The 24,354-nt window shown below is 41.4% G+C and overlaps 2 protein-coding genes across 3 annotated transcripts; both read right to left on the bottom strand.

The window, feature by feature from the left end:
• Window positions 1-749: 749 nt before the first annotated feature.
• On the bottom strand, window positions 750-9,543 carry cables2a (Cdk5 and Abl enzyme substrate 2a). 2 transcript variants are annotated; one of them, XM_077512855.1, is made up of 9 exons: window positions 8,997-9,543; window positions 7,672-7,764; window positions 5,434-5,511; window positions 5,176-5,272; window positions 3,381-3,549; window positions 3,194-3,291; window positions 2,158-2,264; window positions 1,862-2,066; window positions 750-1,766 (listed from the first exon to the last, which is right to left on the bottom strand). In XM_077512855.1, exons 1-9 carry the CDS (start codon window positions 9,479-9,481, stop codon window positions 1,626-1,628), a joined length of 1,473 nt encoding a protein of 490 aa, XP_077368981.1. In that variant the 5' UTR covers window positions 9,482-9,543; the 3' UTR covers window positions 750-1,625. The 2 variants fall into 2 exon arrangements, with proteins under 2 accessions (XP_077368981.1, XP_077368982.1); XM_077512856.1 differs by lacking the exon at window positions 5,434-5,511.
• A 3,157-nt stretch (window positions 9,544-12,700) lies between these two features.
• On the bottom strand, window positions 12,701-23,930 carry LOC144013699 (XK-related protein 7-like). The gene is made up of 3 exons (XM_077512854.1): window positions 23,365-23,930; window positions 18,029-18,228; window positions 12,701-14,707 (listed from the first exon to the last, which is right to left on the bottom strand). The coding sequence occupies exons 1-3, from the start codon at window positions 23,907-23,909 to the stop codon at window positions 13,755-13,757; spliced, it is 1,698 nt and encodes a 565-aa protein (XP_077368980.1). The 5' UTR covers window positions 23,910-23,930; the 3' UTR covers window positions 12,701-13,754.
• Window positions 23,931-24,354: the final 424 nt, after the last annotated feature.

Consider the following 24,354-nt stretch of genomic DNA (forward strand, 5'->3'; position numbering starts at 1 on the left):
TTGAAGACCCCCTTTCTCTTTTCTCTTTTTTTCTCTTTTAGTTCCTTAGACGCCGGGCACCTTTTGTTGAATTAGTTATAATTTTTTGATAAAAATAAAATAAAATACAAGTTTCATCCTGTAAATAGGGATGTAACGATAACGGCAATATCGTGTTATCACAATATTAAAACTGCAACAATGTATCGTCATGTCACAATCTTAAAACCAGTGTGCCTCGCTTGAATAAAGTGTAATTGCCCGTTCAGTACAGTAGGTGGCAGTAGTGTTTTACTGCTTTTATTGTGGCGAAGCATAAAAGCGGCTTAACAAAAAAAATTAATCAATGTCTTGACTCCCATTTAACTTGAGTTTGAATATGATTGGTTAATTTTGAACACAGTCACGTCCCCAGTTTAATTTAAAAAAATATATATCGTATTTTAAGACAAAAACAAGTGACCAAGTAGACACTTGTAAAAAGTGCAAAAATGACCATTTTAAAAAGAAGTCCCTTATCTTGTTTTATTAGATGTTTATTTCATACCATTCACACCAACCGATTAGATCGAGGTTTGGTCCTCGAGAGAAACTATCCAGCCTGTTTGCCATATTTCTCTCCACTAACGTTGTCAGGCTTCTGCAAAGCTTGCCGATGACCTGATTATTAGATTCAGCTGCGCTGAAGGAGGGACACATGCAAAACAGGCCTATCGAGGACCGAACTTGGCCAACGACCCTTGGATTTGATGAAGGAACCACACAAGATCTATTTACATTTTTATTTCAGTGATTATTTCCACGTGGACAGTATTGCAAGACAGCGAAAACATTTTCCAAAAACCGCTAATACAACTTCAATATACTAAATCAATGTAGTGAGGAATCTGTGTAAAATAGAATTCTTTACAATAAAAACCACCCAAATATAACTAAATTTAAATATATTTTAATAGTTCACGCAATACAAAACGTTTATTTGACCAGTTTTCCACCAACATTTTTAGTAGTAGACATTTTTAAGAGGTTTCACAACACAAACATTTCTTTGTACTGAAACATCATTTTACAGCACGACAATTAACAAATTCATTGCCACTGGAGTCGTAGGCACTTAAACGTTTGCACATCCACGTCTAACAACACAACTGCCGTCTCCGATGGAGCGCTGAATACATCCATAAACACACATTTCTTTACTTTGCCACCACAGTTAAAGATGTCACAAAGCAAAATTCCTGAGAAATCAAACTTGCCAGTGATGCACACTGGCGGCTCACACATTACAGTAAACACTTTACACAGAGCTGCCATGAAATACATTGAAGAATGCCACACAGGTTTCACGAGTCACAATCTACAGTTCAATGTCTAGTCAAAAGGTTCAAACTGCATCAGTGTCACAGTGGGTTTAAAAGGCATGTTTAAAAAAAAAAAAAAAAAAAAAAAGTGAAAAATGCTATTTAGGTCATCAAGGTGCAAAATCCCCAAACATGGAAAAGCCATTTGAGCATTTATTCTATAACCTTAGGAATAAATGGTCAAAGGGTTTCCCCATTACAAACATCAGTTTCACAAACCAAAACTGCAAAAACTCCCAAGAAAGCAGACGAGCACATCTGGAAGATGGCGCCAGCCCGACTAAACTAGCCCTGTTGCACCAGGCGGCGGTAATGCGGCATGACCTTGCTGTCGGGCAGGTAGAGGCCCATCTCCAAGGCAACCAGCACGGGGAACTCCAGAGGAACCAACTCGCGGCTGTTGATGCGGAAACGCTCCTCCAGTTTCTGTCGGGATGAAGCAAACAGATGTGATTGGCTGCTTCGTTAGCGGGAATGACGATGACGATGATTTTAGGTGCAATGTACTGCCGTGTCCTCACATCAATGAGCTGCTTGACTTCGTGCTTCCTGAGGTCACTGCTGATCTTGGCAGCCAGCAGCACGCAAGCGGCCGCCACCAACTTCCTGTTGGGCTTGTTGAGGCGTCCCTGCAGCACCAGCTTCTCAAAGTAAACAAACGCCATCGCCGTGGTGACCGGCTGGAGGTTGCACTCCTCGCTCACGGCCCGCATCTCCCTCTTCAGGCTGACATGGTGGGAGTTTTTTTTTTATTTTTTAATTATTTTTTTAAAGGCCGTGCAAAGCGCGCTTGTAAGGTTTGAAGACGCGTTTGTACCTTCGGATCTTGCTGAGGGTGAGCAGGATGTGAGGGAACTTCTCCTTAAAGGTCTCGTTCATGTCCTTCTTCAGGTCGGACGGTTTGACGTACTCGAGAACCGTCGTCTGCAGGGTGAGAAATGTCCCCAAAAGAAGAGATAACTGAATGATATTGTCTCAATTTATTCACAATTTTATTACACTGAAATTAGCACAATGAAGACTGAGGATGTCTCAACTCATCCAGAAAAAAAAGAAAAAAAGTCATCTTGTTAAAATGAAAACAATCTAAAAAAAATAAAATAAAATACAAAATGTCAATGCATCGTTAACATATGCTAAGCAGTTAAACATAATGAGAGAAATCTCAGTTTGGTATTTGTGACAAAACAAAAAGTTGTTTGTACGAGTGTGATATCTAAATTATTTTTAACTTTAAGGGAAGTCAACCCAACAAATATTCTTTCTAATATGTTCTATGCACCATCACATCTAAACTTAAACAAAGCATTTTGATTAATATTGTGGAATATGAATTAAATTAATATGAATTAAGTAGCAAAATCAATCTATTTTTATCCATCTCGGGGGCGGCCATATTGCCACTTAAAAATGTCAATGTATAAAAATATAAATGAAAAATTAAATACAAAAAAAAAAATATGAATGGAGATAAAAACAACAGTGGACATGAATACAAAAATAAATATATAAATAGATTTAAATATTTTACCTTAGCTAGCGACTGAAAACGACATCACGGTTGCTCAGGGTTCAGGTATCGACCAATCACAGCTCAGCTTCAGAAAACATGAGCCGTGATTGGTTGTTACTTGAGGAACTTTTGATGTTATTTTCAGTCGCTCGCTAAGGCAAAATATTGAAATCTATTTATATATTTATTTTTGTATTTATGTCCACTGTTTTTATTTCCATTCTTATATTGAATTTTTCAATTATATTTTTATATCCGTTTTTATTTATGCATTATTTTTGGCATTTTTGGTCCTCCATAGAACACATCGACTGAAGTGATGACAGTCAACAACACTCACCACGTAAGACGCAAATATGAGTACGCGCTTATGTCTGCCGCAGGGCCACCGAGGGTCGCTGAGCAGGTTGGGGTCGTACTCGGCCACCTCTTCCGTATCTGAAGTGTAACAAAAAATGTAAATTTGCAGCGGTAAGCTATGCTCTAAAGTAAACGCAGAATGTGGCGCGAGCGCTCGGTGTCCTTACGTGCTTCTTGTGCCACAGTGCTATTAAGGCGAGCGGGGGTAAAGGGCCTCGGCCCGTTGCCACGGAAACGCGTTGGCGGCGTCTGAGCCGCACAGTTTTCTGGTGCGCCGATGCTCCTCTGTCTCACCAAGGCGTTGGTTGGATAAAGGAACTGCGCGTATGAAACAGTCTGAGCGGGAAGGACAAAGCACAAGTGGAATCGGATTTGTTTCTTAATACAGGAAAGGCTAAATGAAATTGAAAGGGAAAAAACATTATACATTTTCCCTTCCTAAAGTATTAGAACATATGTAGTAAGTTCCTAATGAACATGAAACGAAAGTACAGATTTCTATTTTTTATTTTATTGACATGATGTATATGTGTTAGGGTACAGGAAAATTTTGGTCTGATGAAAGAAAAAATGTTACTTTTAAGTCAGGGTCAGCAAACTTTACTGTCAAAAGCGCCATTTTTGGCCAAATAAATAAATCTGTCTGGAGCCACAAAACATTGTGACGTATGAAACAGTGTTTTAGTCTAAGTTAATGTACTGAGGGGCCAAAAGCTAATAAATAACACAAAAATATGCAGCATTAAATACTTTGAGATTCATTTTCTTCCTTTTTTTTTGTTTTTGTTTTAAATATTTTTTATACATTTTTGCCTTTCTGTCAAATTTCTGACATTTTTGGCAATGTTATGGACATGTGGTAATTTTTTGCCTCTTCCTTTTTTGGACATTTTATGTTTACTTTTTGGGCTAATTTCTTTTATGCAAGTCACTGACTTTTTTTTTTTTTTTGCTTTTTGAACTATTTCTTTTATGCAATTCGCTGACATTTTTTTTTGGGCAATATCATGAACACTTCTACTTTTCCTCTTCCTTTTTGGACATTTTATGGTTACTTTTTGAACTATTTCTTTTATGCCTATTTTATGCAATTTGCTGACATTTTGTTTGGCAATTTCATGAACATTTTATGCAAATTTTCTGCTTTTCAGCTTCCTTTTTTGGACATGGTTACTTTTTGAGCTAATTTCTTTTATGCTTTTTTTAATGCAATTCGCTGACATTTTTTTGGGGCAATTTCATGAACATTTTCTGCTAATTTTCTGATTTTTCTCTTCATTTTTGGACATGTTTAGGTATTTAAAAAAAACAAACTTTTTCATCTACCTTTCATCTATCATTTTCTTGCAACTTAAAAAATTTGGACTCACATTTTTGGGAATTTTAATTATTCCTTTTTTAAGCAATATTAATTCCATTTAACAAATATTTTATCTAAAATAAATATGTAAAAAAATATATTAATTTCTCCTACTTATTTATTTATTTATTTATTTATTTTTAAGAGAGCCACAGGGAGCCACAAGCGAGGGCTTAAAGAACCAAAAGGTTGCATACCCCTGACCTAAATGATGGAAAGGCAAAAGTACGAAAAAAAAAAAAAAAAAAAAAAGATCTGCTTATGATCCAAAACACACAAGCTCATCTTGTGAAGCATGGTGGAATATGTCATTTAATGTCACGGTTTTTGCTTGCTTGGCTGCTTCTGGAACAGACTCCCTAGTCTTTATGATGATGTAAATCGTCATGGTAGCAGCAGAATGAATTGTGAAGTCCAGGAAAGCATTAATTATGTCTGGCAAGTGACAGAAAAATGCCTCCAAACTAGTCGTTAGATTAGATGCAAGTGAAGCTTATGCGATTAAAGATTTAATGTCACTAACTTTAAGTTCATTTAATAGCACTCTTGTCATCACAAGTGTTTCTTTTCACTTGACTTGGACTTGTCACTCGCAGACTCACTTTATCGCATGCGCCCAGCTCTATGCCCTCCAGCGAAGGAAGCAGGTCAGCCGCCACCAAAGAGGACCGCCTCCTCTGCGCCTCCAGCTTCGCGTCGCTGTTCACGGGGGGGGGAAAAAACAAAAAACAAAAAACAATCACACGTGTGTCACTTTGACGCCCGCGCGTTCCCTCGGTGTGAACAATGACAAACACAAACGAGGCGATGGGGGGGGGCAGATGGATACATGGCGGTGGGGGCGGTGCTTTCGCGTGTACCTGAGCTGAGCACTCTCTCCATAGGGCAGCACTGAGAAAGCAGCGTATAACGAGCGCCTGGCACAAATCAGCATGATCCTGCAGCAAGTACAGGCAGACAACAGATGGGCGCGTCAGTCGACGAGCGACAGCCCGTGACAGCTGAGTCAGCCGCTGCGTCTGCAGATAGGACATGTCTAAAGGTCTAAATATGTGATTAATATTAACTTGGCTGCAATTATGACAGATTGACTTTCTATCATTAAGAATTGTGTCGATCAATTTCAGGCTCCGTTTGACAAGAGTCATATTGTGTTATTGCCGTTTGAAAGAAATGGAGGCCAGCAAAGGTACCAAGTAATTCAGGCCCATCTAGCTTGCAAGGAAAACGACTGCAGAGTTCGATTCTGTGCCACAGCCTGTTTTATGCTGTCAAGAGATCATCAGGCCATCTATTATCCCTTCTCATTTTATTTCATTGGTCCAAAAATTAGTTATGTATGTACTGTACTACAAATAACATCGTTTATCTAGCTATGCCAGTGATGTATGTATAGTGACAGGTAGAACAATTAAATGCTCTTATAGACTTCCACTAGATGACAGAAGGCCCAAATTAACCTGTGGATCCACCTCTTGCCATCCATACAACAAAATAATAGCGTTGCGTTCAACTAAACAGGACCAAACAAGACCAAATTATCAACATTACCAAATAGCAGTCCATGCCTCCAGGCTTTCACAAGAAAGCAAAAAAATATATAAAAAATCTGGACGACAGCCTCCAGGAACATCTGAAATGTATCTGCACTTTAAAATGTGGCAAATGCATGCTGGGTTTGACTGTAATAAGTTAATGCTCAACACAACCACACCTCTGTTTTCAGAGGGTGTGCACACTTGTCCAAGCCCATCATCTCAGTTGTTTATTTTTACTGCCCAGCCCAGAACGATTTATTTAAAATAAAATAAAAATAAAAAAGATTTTAATGGTGTCATATTTTAATGTCATGAACATGTAAGATTTAAACACTGTGTGCACTTTCACATAGCCACTATTACACTATACGATAAGTAACTGTGAGTAAATTGAGTTGAGATAAGTTACCGTCAAAACAAATGTTGGGAAACACTGAATTAATCCATGTTTGGAAGAGATCTGTCATAATTAATTGATTAATCAACCAGTAATCAATTATCAAATTAATCGAAAAGTATTTTAATAACCAAGTAATTATTTGGCACATTTTTTTTTTTAAATTAACAATTGTCCAAATCCTCTGATTTCAGCATATCAACAGTAATTGTTCAGATTTCTGTAGTCCTTCATGAAAGACCAACATTTGCAAACATCTGTTTTTACTTTGGAAATCAATGACCAAACCGATAACATGGTAAAAAAAAAATCAATCACCCTTTTTTTTTTAAAATCACCATAAGAATATGAAGTGCAAAATAAACCCCAATCACTAGTTAATAAACAGCAATCAGGGAAAATATGGTTTTGTAATACACTTTAATGCAAAATTAAGATAAAAGTGGTCAGTTGCTTAATCAATTGAATAAATGAATAGATTAATTTATTGTAAAAATGTACGATTGTGATAGCACTAGTTTGGAATTCCCATCCGTACAATCACCACAACGTAAATTCAGCTCAACAAATCTAAATCCTCCCGAGTCTACACATTTTATTTTGAAATTCAAACTGCACATCAGTGCCACCCAATGGAAGGCTCCTTAAATATGACAACAGCAACTCCACAAAGAGCAATAATGATTGTGGAAAAGCCTCCCTGACAACTTCCCTTCAACACAAACACAACATCAGACCCCAACATGGGCTTGCTCCATCCAGCCTCGTAATATACGACAACAGGAATAAACATATGATATGAATATGAGGTGAAAAGTGGCGATAGCATGACAAAAACAAAACAAAACAAAACAAACTAACCAGTATGGCTCCAGAATAATTTCTAAACCTTATACTCATGCGGCATGTAATTATGGATATTTCAGGACGGTCTCATAGCTGCAGGGGGTTAAGTTACTGTTGAAACACGGTGCAACGTGCACTCACTGAACTTCTTTCGGCTCTTAGTTCACCGAAACAACACCCATCTTATTATTCCCTTGCAGCATTGACTCAGATAAGCAGCTTATGAGAACAATGCCGGTGGGTGATGATAAGGGAAAAGAAAATTAATGTTGGGCTGATGCATAAAGGTTTGCTGCTCTAAAATGTGCACACCTCACCTGCATCCCCTGGTATCATACTGCCTCATGCTTTTGATGAAGTGGACCTTCTTTGGCAACTTGGGTCCAGGAGAACCGGAAACATTCCGCAACCTGTGAGATCATCCACATGGGTTGAACATCAACAGAAGGCAGTGGTGGAAAGTCATCAAGTATACATTTTGAAGGATTGGGGTGTTTCTCAGAAAACTTGTCACTATTTTTTTTCCTTTTAAAATTAATCACCAGGTTTGACATATTGCATGCAACATATAATACTACTTCCTGCATCACTCTCAAAAGCAGATGTTACCAATAAACTCGAATAATGTAAACACAACACAAAAACGTGAAGCAAGTTCAATACTGTCCAAAATGTAACTATTATGTACGTTAGCAGGGAAAAAAAAAACATGAGTCCATGAGAGACCTACAGAGAATTTATGTGTTGGGCAGTGATTATTTTGCCGTGATTGACAACTTTCCTGTTAGCGTTATGTTGCTGTGAACAGTTCTCATTGGTCAATTAGAATTCTTGGCCCGGCTATTTTACTCTGATTACAGTAGGTTGGCCGTGAATCAGGGTTATTTTAGCGTGATGTGTAAACTGCGGTACGGTTCAACTGACTTCCAGATTAACTGGCTCCCCATTCCAGCTGTGGCCTTTAGAGCAATTTCAGTCCAATAATTTTGTCTTCAGATTCGTCACAAGCGTCATCAAAATCGTTCAACTGCCCAACTGCTCAATTCAATAAACGTGAGAAAAAAAAAACAGCTCGTTTACAACTCTCGATTGACTGCAAAAAAATTAAACATAGTAAAAAATAAATAAAATAAAAAATACTGGCTTTTGAAGTTCCAGGTTAATTCTTTTTAGAATCGAGACCAAAAAAACTACTTGCCAGAAGTATTCAAGCACTAGAAACTACTCGATAAGGATTTTGAAGACTTTGGCTCAGAATTTTCATACCTTTTAGTTGATGATAAACATTTATATACAAAATCTTTTCAGTACACATATTCGGATGGTCCCGCCTGATTCTGCCTTGTAAATGACTAAATTTAGTCATTTGTTTATCATTGCGTCATCCCCTTGGCTACAGGAGTTGAATTAGTTCTTCTACTTTAAGCAGAAATTGTTTAAATGAAGTCTAAACTTGAGTTGAGTTGAGTTGAGTTGTACATGAAAATACTGACTGTGAGTAATTTTGCCACCTCTGACAAAGGGCCAAAAAGACGGCAGCTATGAAGAATATTAATCCATGACAGGTTAAGTGTCAAAGTAAATAATCGCCGTTTTCGCCGCACAATCAGGAAATGCTACTGGCCCGTGACGAGGCACCAACCTCGACCGTGAATCCTGAGACTGGCCGGCGGGCAGAGGGCTCACTGTGGGTGTTGAGCGACCACGGGAGACGAAGGGCTGTTGAGCGCCGGTCAAGGGGGACAGCGGGGTGTCCGGGCTTTCGGCTACAACGCCACCCTCCAAAAACACCTCGTTGGCCCCGGCAGACCTGACGGAAGGACTGAAGACTCCCGGAAAACTGGACGAAGAGCTACTGGCCGACGGAGCGGGCTCCACCGCCTGAGACACCGGCCCTTGGTTCACCTCTGTCGGCGCGGACCTTGGCGGCTCCACGGCGGCTTTTCGAGCACCATTATCCGGGTTCAACCGACATTGTGGCCGTCCGTCGAGTGAGATATTGCTGAGGAACAACACGGCCGCCTGTCTCCTTTTGGAATCTCTGGTTTTCTTTCGATGCTCTCTGTGCGATTTGGTCGGTTTACTGCTGCTGCCGAGGGGCTGAAGACCGAAAATTGCAGTTGCCATTCTACTTCGAAACGTACCTATTGGTGTATGTGTTGGCTACTACTAGTAGAGCTTGGAAAGAGAGGAGACGGGGAAGTAGGCGGTACCACAAAGCTAGACCCGCCCCCTCTCTTCGCTATTGGCAAACAAACCCAAAATTCTCATTGCTGATTGGATAGTGCATATGTCGAAAAGATACATCATTCATATTCTCGTTGTTGATTGGTTCTGTAGATTAATTTCAGCGTAATCGCACGATTGTCCAAATAAAAGTACTGTATTTTTTCCGATGTGAGTGCTGTTTTTTTTGTTTTTGTTTTTTTAATTTATCTTTATCGATTCTCACATTTCAGGCCTTGGTAATCGAGAGAACTGGACTCTGGATTTTCCTCTCTCTTGATTTCTCCCGTTTCCTGAAAATATGCATGACAGGCAACTATGCGAGACAACCTTATTCATTTGTTTTTCAATCAAGTGTTCTGTCTTTGACGTTGAAAATAAAATAAACCTCATGATGAAATGAGGAAGTTTAGATTTATTTTCTATATACAAGCTTTGCCTTTGATGGAAACTTGCCCCAACCAAGGCAGCCGCCACGTAGGTACGTGTTAACCGGGACGTGTATCAGTGGTGTCTTGAGATATAAGTTTAATTCCTTCTGAATGCACGCTAATAATTTAAATCACTTGTATCTCAAATCGTCTTTCTATCGTGGCATGACACCCCCACCCCACCCCCATGACAATAATATCTCTGTATGTTTACTGCAGCCTACTTTATAAAATCACAATACATATAGGTAGCGTGTTACACACTTGATGTAAATGTTAATTTACGGGGTGTAACAGTTAAATACATGCCGTCAGCCTGGGCCACCGCCCTGTTGGTCACACATTCTGCACGCCCCTGGACATTAATGAATATAATTGGCCAGTATTTTTAGTTTTTTGGGGGGTGGGGACACAATTTGCACTAATGAATGGTCGTTGGGCTATTGCCAGGCTTGGCCACGTGGGGGCAGAAGAAATACAGATACAGTATACCTGCTGGGCATGGATGTCTTTGCAGGATCATCACAGCTCTTCTCAGCTTCTTGCAGGGGATAAAGAATGCATGACTGTGAGTAAAAAGCTATTTTGCACCTTAACTCTCAGTTGCAGAGTGACTGTGCAGTTTTTTTCCAGATATAAAAGAAAGATCGTAATTCAAATGTTACGTTATCGAACACCCCTAGTATTAATAATTAAGTAGAATGTAAAGAATTAAACAGCTTGTGCATCATGATTAATTTATTGCAGCTCCTTCTGGTTTATCCAGTCATGCAGACAAAAAATAAAGTTTAACTAGTGTAAGAGATTCAATAATTCGCATTAATATGAGAGCTTTTTTTCCACAGAGGATAAAAAATATATACCAGTTAGTATTGTTGTATTTCCTATGTGAGCACCATTTGTTTTCATACATATGTTCCTTAATGTGTTTTAACACCGACCACCATACTGATCAATGGCTTGTAACGCAAACAAACAAATAGAACCAAGCAAAATTTCCTGCATTTTGGTCCGGTGGAAAAAGAGGGCAGTGCATCAGGTAAACACATTGCTCTTTATTCAAGCAACAGACTTCATGATATCGTCTTCACCTTCTTATTTAGCGCAACAGTCTGGTGCGACCAGTTTAAGGCTTTTTGATTCTTGCTTTGCATTTGAGGTTCCTCCCAAGCTTATTTGAAGTGACACGGTGTGCTTGATGATACATGACCGAGTCTGAGTTAGTTAGCACCATAAAGCTCATTCAACGTCTTCCTTGGGCTGTTGACTGATTTCTGTCTGGACAGTGTTTACAACAAAACTGCCTTATCCCAATGCCACAACTTGAAATGAACGTAAAAGTTGGTTTCCTATCGCTCACTTTTTCCTCGCATGGAGAAGAAAAAAAGAACCCTGATGAAATAAACCAACATGCCTTAGCGATTACTTAATGCCATTCTCTGTGGACGTCACCGCTCAGCAGCTAAAACTTGACATTATTTACGCAACAAAATATGGATACAGAACAAGCACTGACAGCTATAACGTCCTTATTTCATTTACATGGCAAATCTGAGCTGGTGGCTCTTCTTCATCGTGGACATTACCCCTCAATAATGTGCTTATTTTCACTCAGGCCACTGAATAGCCACACTTGATTATAGAAATGTTCCAGCTCACCTCAACAAACTATGACACAGGAATGTTTTATATCCAACAAAGGGCATCGAAACGCTCAAGTCATGTCACAAACAAACACGTTTCTACTGTTTTTTACATTCAACTCTGATGTTGCGTTGAAGCCACCCCCTCCACATTTGATTCCTTCAACATGAGTGACAGCCTTGAAAATGGTGATGATCACTACTCGTGCAGTATTAAACGTACAATACAGTGGGAGAGTCTCGCCATTGTGATTAGTGATGTTTCCGTTCTAGCTGCCGTTGTTAGTAATCAGACACATTGAAGGCGTGCTTTACTTTGCTTGTTCTTGTTGCGTAATACTGCCCTCACCTGAGAAATGCACAAACCGTAGTGTGCACCATCATTGATAACATTGTAGCACTTTGCACGAGCACTTCTTCAAGTCACTGTGGAGAAGAACAGACTGTCATCACATCGCATCACAACCTGAAAGGGGAAGTCAAACCCCCCACCACCCCCCCGCAAAAAAAAAAAAAAAAAAAAAAAATCTTGACAATGATGTTCTTTGCAGCCCCACTAGCTTAAATACAATATTCTGGTTAATATTGCATTAGTGGAATGTGAGTTAAGCAGCAAAATCCAGCAATTTTGATCAATACCAGAAGGCGGCCATTCTGCCACTTGCTGTCCAGTGAAAATGACATCACAGTTGCTCCAATCACAGTTCAGTTTCAGTTAACAGGTGAGCTGTGATTGGTCGTTGCCTGAGCTCTGAGCAACTGTGATGTCATCTTCAGTCGACAGCAAGTGGCAAAATGGCCACCCCCTGAGATGGATAAAAATGGCAAGATTTTGCTTCATAACTCATATTCCACAAATGTAATATTAATCAGAACATCATGTTTAGATAAGTGAGGTCATATAGGACATATTATTGTCAAGAAATGTTTAAGGTTGACTTCCCCTTGAAATGCACAATATAATCTTTACAGATTTTACTTCAATTGACTGTCTCCAAACCTTTGAATAAACACTTGTCCAACTTTTCTACGTTTCAGTACATCAATCAATCCATCCATCCCTATAACAATGCTTTCTCTTGCTCCACGTTGTGTGCTCACTGTACTACATATCTATAACCTCTCCTCTCTGGACACTCGGCCACTGCCACACATCTTGACCAATCACACGCAGCTTTAATAGCAAGAAAAAAAAGAAAAAAAGACATTCAACACATCCCCAATTTGTAAATAAACAAATACATACATGAATAAATAAATAAATAAATAAATAAACATTTTGATGCTGGTCTATAAATTACTGAATGGTTTGAGCTCTGAATACATTAAAGAATGCTGATTGAATATAAACCTAGTAAGGCTCGAAGGACTGCAGACTTAGGTCAATTAGTGGAACACAGAGTTCAAAGCAAACATGGTGAAGCAGCATTTAGCTGTTATGCTGCACACACATGGAATAAGCTGCCAATAGAAGTGAAATCTATCCATCCATTTTCTTAACCGCTTATTCCTCACAAGGGTCGCGGGGGTGCTGGAGCCTATCTCAGCTGGCCCTGGGCAGTAGGCGGGGTACACCCTGGACCGGTTGCCAGCCAATCACAGGGTACACAGAGACGAACAACCATCCACACTCACAAGCACACCAAGGGACAATTTTGGAGCGCCCAATTAACCTGGCATGCGTGTCTTTGGAATGTGGGAGGAGACCGGAGTACCCGGAGAAGACCCACGCGGGCACGGGGAGAACATGCAAACTCCACCCAGGAAGGCCGGAGCCTGGACTTGAACCCAAGTCCTCATAACTGGGAGGCGGACATGCTAACCACTATTCCACCGCGCCGCCCAGAAGTGAAATCAACCAAGAAATATATCTGTTGACTCACCTGTTGAGAATGTTGGCTCCTTGTTAGAAAACATCAATTTGTCACTGAAACACTGAAAATTTGGACAAGTGCAAGTTCAAAATTTTAGAGGCAGTCAAATGACCTTCTCAAGTCAACCTTAATATGCACCACCACTGACGACGACATAGCACTTTGCATGAGCAAACAAACGTGTCCAACTCATTGCAGAGAAGAACAGAACGTCTGTGTCATCACATCACACCGTGGTCTCGTACTCCATCACTTCTTTGGGCGTGCCCAGGCAGCGGTACTGAATGCGTGGCGCAACCGGAGCGGCGCTCTCCAGCACCAGGATGGTTTTGCGCAGCCTCCGGTCAATGTAGTGCGCGTCCCAGGCGGGGTAACTCTTCCTGGGCAGGTCTATTCGGATGACGGGCCCCTCTGTCCTGGGCGCAGGCTGGCGAACCGGTGCCCGAGGGCCCCGAGGCGGTCGCACCTGGAACACATCCCCGTCCAACCCGGAGCCCTGCTCCCTGTCTTTAGTTCTCTGCAAGGTCCTAGGGGGGCTGCTCACCACGTCGGGTGGGAGGCTGGACGTCGGGGACACTAGCGCCTCGCCAGCAGCCGCCTGCTTCTCCACCACGTAGCCCCACCCTGAGACGGGGCCGTCCGGGTGGAGCAGGCAGTAGTAAACGAACATGAAGAAGGTGCCCAGGGCGTAGCTGCTGGCCACCACGCACACCATGACCACAGCATAAAAGTCTGAGGAATGTGGGCCACGGTATAGATACCAAATGGCGGTGAGGGCCACGTTCTCAACCAACGCCGTCAGGCTGTAGGTGAGCATCCTGCAGCGGGTGCGGCCCTCCTTCACACTGAACCAGCAGAACACGTACACGACGCCCACCATCATGTTGTAGATGATCTCCTCCCATTTGGACATGCAGAAGTCCGTCTCGCCTTGAATGATCCAAAAGGTCATGACGCACCAGTGCGCCACCACGAAGATGCCGAAGTACAGCTGGAACACGGAGGCGAAGAGAGCGAAGGCGAGCGCCCGGGCCCCGATGGTGAAGAGATGCCACAGGATCTGAACCAGGACCGCTTTGTAGCTCATGGGGAGCTTATCGTCTCTGGAGTCCCGCAAGACTTTCTGATAGGAGGCCACCATCCAGGCCAGGGACATCAGAGAGGCAGACGCTGAAAGCCCTGAGGAGGACACGCAGGTAAAGGAAGTCAGAATGGACTGGATGTCGAGCATAGTGACATTTTAAAGGGGAAGTCACCGGTAAACGTTTCTTGACAATAATATATGTGAGCTCACTAGTCTAAACATGACATTCTGATTAATATTACGTTTGTAGAATACAAGTTATGAAGCAAAATCCAGCCGTTTCATCTCAGGGTGCGGCCATTTTGCCATTTGTTTTCGCCTGAAGATGACATCACGGTTGCTCAGGCAATGACCAATCACAGCTCACCTGTTTTCTGAAGCTGAGCTGTGATTGGTTGGTGAGACCTGACCAACATTGATGTCATCTTTAAAGTGGCAAAATGGCCGCCCCCTGAGCTGTATAAAACCAGCTGGTACGCAATACTAACCAGAAAACCATACTTAGACTAGTGGGGCTGCATAGAACTTATTATTGTCACAAATTTTTTGTGGGGGGTTGACTAACTTGCCCTTTTAAGTAAACTACTCAAACAATGAAGCACAATAATAGGTTCAGCATTAGCATCCCTGCACATGTGCGAGCATGCTGAGATGGGGAAAAAAAGTCAAGCCATTGATACAGTGGTACCTTGAAGTTGAAAGGCCACAAAAGCTTACTGTTTGGAGTGAAACAAAAAAATGCACCGCAAAGTTCCAATTGTCATCATATTAAGATTAAGAAACAAAATAAATGTCAGCAAATCAAACCTGTTAGTGTTGAAGTCCCTGCCAAAGTCATAATAAATGTGTTGTTTAAATTTGACACACCACAAAAAGGGTTTGCTAGGGTTTTATTGTTTCGACCAAAGCCGGCCTGAACTACAGTACAGTATAGTGCCTATTGGGCAAGCCAGCTTTGGTTTCTTCTGTAATAACGCCCAACCGATTAATCAATCGATATTGGCTCTTTTAAAATGGGTCATTGTAGGGCTGCTTGATGATGGAAAAAAATAATAATCCCGATTATTCAAACAATTTTTTGGTACAAAACAAGAAAAAATTTAAAAATACTGAGACAAATAAAATCACTATAATTGTGTAAGTTCCTTTTGGACCAAACAAGATTTATTAAATTAGTAATTTTAAAATAAAAAAGGTGCAAATATATAAATGTAAAATATAAATGAGTATTAATAATCTTTTATTTTTGTTTATAAGTATGCCGAATTTGTAATTGTGTAGTGTAATAGTTCAAATTCTAATTGAATTTTAATTAATTTTCCAGCCCTAGCTCAGCCTCATTGTGTGTTTTTTCCCCCATATTACAACATAAGACAAAGATAATGACATACCCACCCCCCCAAAAAAAATCACCAAAAACTTTATTTAAAAAAAAAAAAAAAAAGGAAAAAAAAAGACCAATTTTTCTTCTCTCTCCCTCTCTGTTAAAGTTGAACAAATGCTAAAAGGCAATCCAGTAATGGAAACCAATTAAATACTGTAATTAATATATTCATTGTTGTAAGCATTAAATTATTATATTCATTGCTGTATATTTTTAATAAATCGGCCAATTAATTGGTTCTGTCAAATATCGGAATCGGCACTTGCCTCAAAAAATCTAGATTGGTCGAGCTCTTGTGTTCATTTTTAGTCTGCTGATATGACAAATGTTTCTTCAAACACCTTTGGTGCAATAAACAAAGCCTTCCAGTTGGCCCTCTGGAACAAATTACTGCCAAAATAATGGAAATGTTGCTTTGAACGTCAAACAATTTACAGTTCAAAACTTTGAGGTACCACTACACAGCATGAGAGCAAGATGTTATGTTATGATCACCCTTTGTGGTTGGTTGGTTAGTTCGTTAGTTCATCAGGATCACACAAAGACTACTTAACTGATTTCCATGACACTTTGAGGTGGGTGGACACACAGAACCCATTTAATGTCAGTGGAGCTCTGGATAAAGGTGCAGATCGAGGAATTTATTTTCACTTTTTGTCCCGTGTGCATGAACTGAAATGTTAACCACAGGAACAAACTTCATAACTTCTTCTACTGGGTGACATCTCGTGTGAGCCAGTAGGTAGTAGCCTGCTAACTCATAAAGACAAACTAACTGAAATATGGCAATACTGCAGTGGTGGGCCATCTTGCGCCAGCAAGGACTTCCCTGAAGCAATGACCTGCATTTACTGTATAACCATAATTAGAATACTTGCTCCATGAAATTGTGATCATTTAATCCGACACTTCCAGGAATGTCACATTCGTAAAAAAAAAAAAAAAAGAGTCGCAAGCAAACATTTTAGTATACTGTGCAACTATTGTCCAATTTATGTTACAAGAGAATTTGATGAAAATAAATGTGGCAAATTTGGTACAGAGTCTCTGCCAAAATGAAAAAAAACAAAAACAAAAAAAACCAAACAAATGTAAACATGATGTATTTGTTTTAGTGGGCCACATAAAATGTGGCTGGTTGGATCTTGAGTTTGATAGTTGTTGTCTATGCATTTCTCTTGGCTGCATTTGCTTACTGCAGTCTCTGTATGGTGAAAATAAAAAGTCTACACACCTCTGTTCAAATCACAGGCTATTGTGATGCAAAAAAAAAAAAAAAGTTACAAAACGATAAATATTTAAACTTTTCCCCCCACTAAAACTAATCACTTCAGGCTTCTGCTATAGAAAGATAGGGGAAACAAAAAAAAAAAGAAAAAAAAAAAAGTCATGAAATGCCACACCAGAACTTTAAATGGAGTTAAGCATGCCGAGTGATAAGAGGGTGTGCACACTTATGCAACCACATTATTGAAGCTGTTAAATGTTACACCACCTCTTAAAAAAATAAAAATAAAATAATTGTTCTATTGACCTTTCCAGGTTATAGGCCACATTAATGGTGGGGAAAGTTTTGAAATTATTTATTTTGTTCTCATTTCTTTTTTATATCATTGGCATTTGAACAAGGGTGTGCAGACTTTTTATATCTACTGTATGTTTTATCCGATTGCAGCCTCTAGATTTGATCTGTCCAGGGCCTTCAGAATATTATAGAATTGTTTCTTTAACCAATTAAATTTGCCTTACAGGGCCTGCTCGCTAGCCCACAACAACATCAGCATTTTCCCATCCTCTGATAGGTTGGTTAGAGCAAAACTGTAACATGTTGAGCAAATGTTTCATTTTTGAATGTTTGAATTGAAACCTAGCCCTAGAAATGGTATTAAAAAGTGGATTAAGTCGGGTTCGTCACCACAGAAGGCCCGCCACTACAATAGCATACGCGTTTTTTAACTTAATAATTAATAGCGCACTCTTGTGATTGCAATTGTAATCGTACGGCTCAGATAACGCGGAGGCGCTCGCTCACCCTGAAGAGGCAGCACCTTGCCGGTCACGATCATGATGGAGAGCTGCAGCACCAGCTGGGGGGCGCTCTTCAAGAAGGACTCGAGCAGACGCAGGATGCTGATGTCGGCGCTCTCGAACATCATGCGCCAGTAGTAGTGCCGCCGCTCGGGCTCCCTGTGCCAGCGGCTCTGCACGCCCAAATACAGGGCCCGCACGTACCTGCGGGAGATATCGTTCACGTGACGTCATTTGTTTTGATTGCCCAAAGTGGGGATGAACACATTTTTGAGTGTGCGCCGTCAGTTGTTTTTGACAAAACGCTGCGTCTGCCTCCTCTGGGATTTTTACAAAGAGTGCACTAAGCAGCTGCGAGCTTTTAATTTTAGCTCACATCAGAAGGGAGCACGTGGGGCTTTTTGTACGCTTGAGTCGGACGGCTGCAAAAACAGCAAGGAAACAAAATAAAAGCACTCAATCTAGTTTGGGGATTGAATGTGAGGCTCAGTGCAAATCCCTTGTTGACGTGCAGCCCCGCCCCCACCCTTCTTTGATGGTGACCTTCCGCCACGAACACGCCTTACGCAAACAGCATTCAGGGTAAATGGGTTTTCTCTTTGGATGGGAGGTCACGTGTGACATCTCTTTTTGTGGGCCGCGCAACAAAACAGTTTCACACCACGTGTGTGTCGGAGAATAACCGTCTTACGGGCCTGATGTAACCAGCAAGCTCGGTGAACCACGAGGGAGTCTACGCATCCTTCTGTTGTTCTGCTTCCCGCTACACAAATTGCACCTTGGGGATGAAATGTGTAAAAGACACACAAACACCACCACAATCTGGAAAGCGTGGACAATTACGCACGCGTTCTCGAGCATTTACTTGACACCTAAAATTTGGTAAGTGCCAAGATCAGTAGACTTCCACCGTGATGTGTTTGTTGACAGTTTTTCATGATAAACACCACCTTGCGCAATAGAAAATAACTGAATGCGTAGAAATGATCCATACTAGCATTGGAAGGGTTATGGTCGACTGCCGAATGGAGATGATTTACCAAGGCGCTCTTCAAGAGTATCACTGCGCATGCAGTGCCAGTTTGTCGAGGCCATCGCAGCATACTTAGAATTAGCTGAAATCTTTTATTCGCATTCATATGGGTTTTAACTGTCACATAATTGTCAAATGGATAAATAAAGAAACACACTGGATAAGTCTTTTAGGAAACAGCTTAAATCGATACAATACGGACGTTGACGTCATGTATCCCAAAATGGGCGTTATTGCCGCCATTTTGGCAGGACAAAAACACATCCGCTACTTTGAGTAAATGGCTAAACGCCACACTTTTACAATGATAAGACAGTTGTTGTGAACCAGGTTCCACAACGAGAAGAGGCATTATATATATAAAAAAAAAAAGGATAGAGCATTCTCCAGGCTACCAAAGGACGAACCAATGGATCATAGCAGTCATAAAAAGTGTGAACAACAACAAGGAATTGGTATCCTCGTCATTCTGGTAGATATCACTTGTGTAGCGATCAAGTCATATCGGGTGAGTCAATTACTGAATCAGTTTATCATGTAGATGAAGCTCGATTGTATAGTTATTAAAGGAAGGTGAAAGAACACAGTGACTGAATGAGCAGATGCTAACCTGCTTGAAGCTAGCCTCTTACCACACGTAAAATGTGGGACAAAAATGTTTTGTTCGTTTGTGCTGCTACAGTTTAATAGATATTACAGAGTTGAATTTAATAACTGACCAACAGCATAACAAAGACTTTTTACGGCATAAATAACTGCGGCGGCCGCATACGCAGACGCAAAGTTGCTAATATACCTAAAATAACATGCAAGCCTTGCGTGAAACTGTTAATTTAGAGGGGAAATCAATCTGGATTGTATAACTTGTAAAGCCTTTGTATGATCACATTTACAAACACTCTCCACATTGTAAGGAGTAGTCACATGATGTCCGGATCTCTATAGCCTGCCAAGAGGAGCTGACTTCATGTGCATGCACAGACCTGACTGTCTGCACTGGATAAATGGTAAACTGAAACCACACCCGCTCAAGTTTCAACCAGCAATCAAACGCCACCTGAGAAAATGGATGGATGTCCGAGTATTGACAAAAAGTCCAACTCCAACATGTTTCAGAAAAAAAGGGGGGAAAAAACGTAATAACGAAAGCCTCTGGTGGCTGGACTACAGTACAGCATAATCGCACCAGGACATTGCGGTGCATTTCCACAACACAACAACAAAGCCGCTCTTTAGCAGCCACACCAGCGTGAAGCCCACATGCTGGGTTATCAAGTCAGGCTTCCCCCCGCCCCTCTCATTCTTATCCACTTGTGCTTTCACCTTTCTCACCGTGTTGTGCGCACACTCACGGCTGACAATGAGGCACTCTACAGTGGTCACACCAGCAGACTATCTGAAGGGAAGATGCATTTGCATTATCAGAACATGCCTAGGCAAGAGTATAGCTAACTGCAAGTCATAATTGCTTCTCCGCACAAAATCAGAACTTTAATTTACACAACTTTTTATTTAATTTTTTAGGCTATATCGCCCAGCCCTTTGGATTGTGTATGAATGATGGCTCATTCTTGAGTTCACAGCTGAGGGTGAAAGAGGAAGGTAATCCTCTTAATGGGCACACGTGCTGGACTGCAACAAACGGACTCCGCACCAATGCTTTAATGGCAGTACCGGTAATTCAGCTTTTTAATGTGTTGCTGGACACACACCCACACATCTCCTGGAGGAAGTAGGGAATCAATATTGGGCTGTCTATGCAGACGAAAAGCCAAGATAGATAGAGAGAGCGAGAATCACAGGGACTGCTTATGTTCATTCCAAGCAATTGATTTGCATCTTATTTCATCATGCAACACATCATGGGATGAACGAGCATCCAGCTGGCCGGGCTGTCTGACAGCCTGCCGCCACCACAGCTCGCACAAACGCCTCCTCCGGCAACTCGGGCCTGTCAAAAGCGATCGGGGTGCCCTGAGTTTGAGTACTGCCTCTGCGATCTGACTGAGCTGCTGACCCACAGACCTACTAGCAGCCTCGTGCGGGATGAAGAGTTTTGCTTTCGTCTCGCCGCATGCTGGCCGTGAGAGTCAGCAAGTTCCACTGAGTGACACTTAAAAAAGGGCGTTGGTATGAAAGAGGGAATGGCGCAGACATAGCAGGAAAACTGAGAAGTCATTGACTTCTCCTGCGGGACTGTTCATCTTTCACACACCAACTCCACCATCATAACCAAAATAGTAGGCCTAACAGTTAATCACAGTTTGTGAGTTAAAATGAGCATTTTGTGCCTTAAAAACACTTTGAATAACAAAACTCAGCATAATAGAGTCTTTCCGATAATAAAACCGCCACGGGGCTTGACGCGCATGCGTTAACACTGTGCGGAGGGAGAAAAGACTGAGAGGCCATGCTAATTGCTAAGCTAACCTGAGTTAGCTCAATTAGCGGCTCAAAATTAGCGTTTCAAAATTAGAATGTTGCTGCTCAAATTAAGTCATTGATTAGCAAAAAAAAGTTATTTTGAGTCTTGCAACATCGGAACTTTGAATTTGTTCAACGACTCCATTCATGTTTACGAACTGAGGTAATATTTCACATTCAAATGAATGGGAATACAATTAATCCATTCCAAGCCCAGAGCCAGAACTGCTTAGAAATGAGTTAAAACACAATTATAAAGAAATGGACTGGAATGCTATTTATATAGCACTTTGTTTCAGTTAAAACATGACATGTTCCCTGGCAAATTACAGTGCAACATTGTTGGCCCACCACACAGTAGCAGACAATTAACACCCGCACACTGATTGACCCTCATATATATAAACAACTCACTGAAAAACTGCAATATTGAGAGATACATACAGTATTACTAACATTGTATGACTGAACCAACAACAACATGGCATGCTTGCCAAGTAACGGAGCAACATAGCTATATTACAATAATACACAGAGAGGAAACGAGTGGCAGGGAAACATTCGACCACAAAGCCTCGCTAATGCTATCACCAGCAACTAGCAATGTGGAATACCTTGGCAGACTTTCATTTCTTATGGTGTATTGTCTGGGACTGGAACCTCCTTCTTGAGCCTGCTAGCTAGCCATTGCTAGCGTAAAGGGACTGCTTCGCTCTCTCCGCTGTAGTTTTTTTAACGGTTACCTATGTTACATGTCCGAGTATTGACAAAAAGTCCAACTCCAACATTTCTCCCCCCCGGCAGATGCTGATTTCAGTATTTGTCAAACACATCATGACAGTTGCTCGCTCTGTCGACCCCTGGATGACAGTGGCTAAGCCGAGAGACACCCAAAATAAAATTAGGATTTTTTTGGTCCCATAACACAACAATGAAGATGTGAAATATGGACAATTCCAGGTTGACGTCAAGTAAAAATGGCCTTACTCAATGAAATGACGCTCTCAGCTCATTGTAAAGCATTGGATTTTGGATTTGATTTGTGAGGATTATTTTGATTTGAAAATGTGATTAAATGTTTTACTACTATAACAATCTGCCCGGTTTGTATGCTATAGTCACAGGCAAAAGCATACAATATACCATTTGTTCTCACCGTGTAAACGAGCATTTGCATTGTGGAAATACAAAAAATGTTTGGATGTTCAGAATTGTCAATAGGCAGAACATTTTTTTAGTACAATTAATATTTGTCCTTTAGTATCTGTTAAACTATATAACAAAGAAAATGGGCAGAAATTGGACGATTGTTTTTCACTATATTTGGGGTAATGTTTGAATGAGTTATCTTTGTCTTATTTTGTAATGAGTTAATGTGTTAAAAAAATATAATTGGCAAAAAAATAAATAAAAATCTGCTGAGACATTGAAGTAATATTGACCGATTAATACTACCAGTGCAGCATGTTACTACTTAATGCTAGTACTAGGCTACTATTAATGACATAACGTAAACTAGTTGCCATTGAGCGGTTTCCAAGTACGCCTAATAAGTAACATGTAGATAACTGGTGAAAATGTTTTCCTCACTAACACGTAGCAGTAGCACGAGTAACGTACCCAGTGCCCTATAGTAGCACGCCAAAGTTGTTCTATTAGTGTCCTGAACTGTCACACGTTATGGAAAAAAACGTTACGAGCACGACAGTCAGTGCCATAATCTACTAGTGCGCTGAATTGTCTTACTATGAGGACAAAGAGCGTTTGGTTTTAAGCTATGGAGTAAATTCCCAAATGGCTTTCCATTGATGTCCAGATCAAAACACACACGCACAAAGAGATGGATGGGATGTATAGTTTCCCTACACACGCGCCGTGCTTACCGCCACACTTGTGCCAGCTGGAGGATGTGAACGACGGCCTGGAAGAGCCACACGAGCACTCTGCAGCATCCCCGGGCTCGTCCCCCGGCGGCCGGCCCGGGCAGCATCCCGGCCCCGTCCGCGGCGGTGGGGCCAGCGCCCCGCTCACCGCCGTCCTTGGCGTTCAAGTCGCTCCCATCCGCGCCGGACGACGCCGCCACCATGGCGGCCGCTGCCGTGCCGCTCTCCGGCGTATCGGAGAAATCGTAGGCGAACCATCGGAAGCTCAACACTTGTACCACCACGGAGGGGACGATCACAAAAACCAGAGTCAGTGCAAAGCACCAGTACTCCGTCCGGAGGTAGTAGTCGGCGGCCAGCCACAGGTCTGAGGCCCCGTCCGAGAAGAAGACCAAAAGGGCGCCCAGGGTCCAGCAGCAGTCCGCCGGGGAGTAGCCCTGCTCGGCGTGGAGGCTCTGAGTAGGTCGCCGGTCCGGCCTGGAGGGATAGTCGGCCGAGGTTTGGGTTCGCGGAGAGACGGCTGCACCGTCAGATTTCGCAGCCATGTTTGTCGGAGAAGAGAGTGAGTAGAGGGTGGGAAAATGATGGAGGGGGGGGGTCGCGCAGCTTCCGGAGAGATGTGTGAGGCGGGAGGAGAAGAAGGGAGGGACAGTAAGGTAAGAAAGATGAGGAGTAACCGTCGCTCATCGATCAGCTTAGATGGTGTAATGCTGCAAATGATGGGAGACATTTTATGGGTTCTACATGCAGGTCTCCTCAAATGAGAAGGGGCGGGGGATTTAAATTTAAAACTGACAGATGGGGCAGACAATTCATAGATTGAGTTTAAAAAAAATTAAATAAAAAAAATAAAAAATAAAAAAATAAAAAAAAGGGGGGGGGGGTCAAATGTACCTGCATCTAAAGCTATTTATTTTACGAAAATGTTTCATTTTATTTGTAATGTAACCTCCTGTTAAGTGCAGGCAAGTGTTCATGCTGCATGTTTTG

This window comes from Festucalex cinctus, chromosome 2 (assembly GCF_051991245.1).
Source record: "Festucalex cinctus isolate MCC-2025b chromosome 2, RoL_Fcin_1.0, whole genome shotgun sequence".
Lineage (NCBI taxonomy): Eukaryota > Metazoa > Chordata > Actinopteri > Syngnathiformes > Syngnathidae > Festucalex > Festucalex cinctus.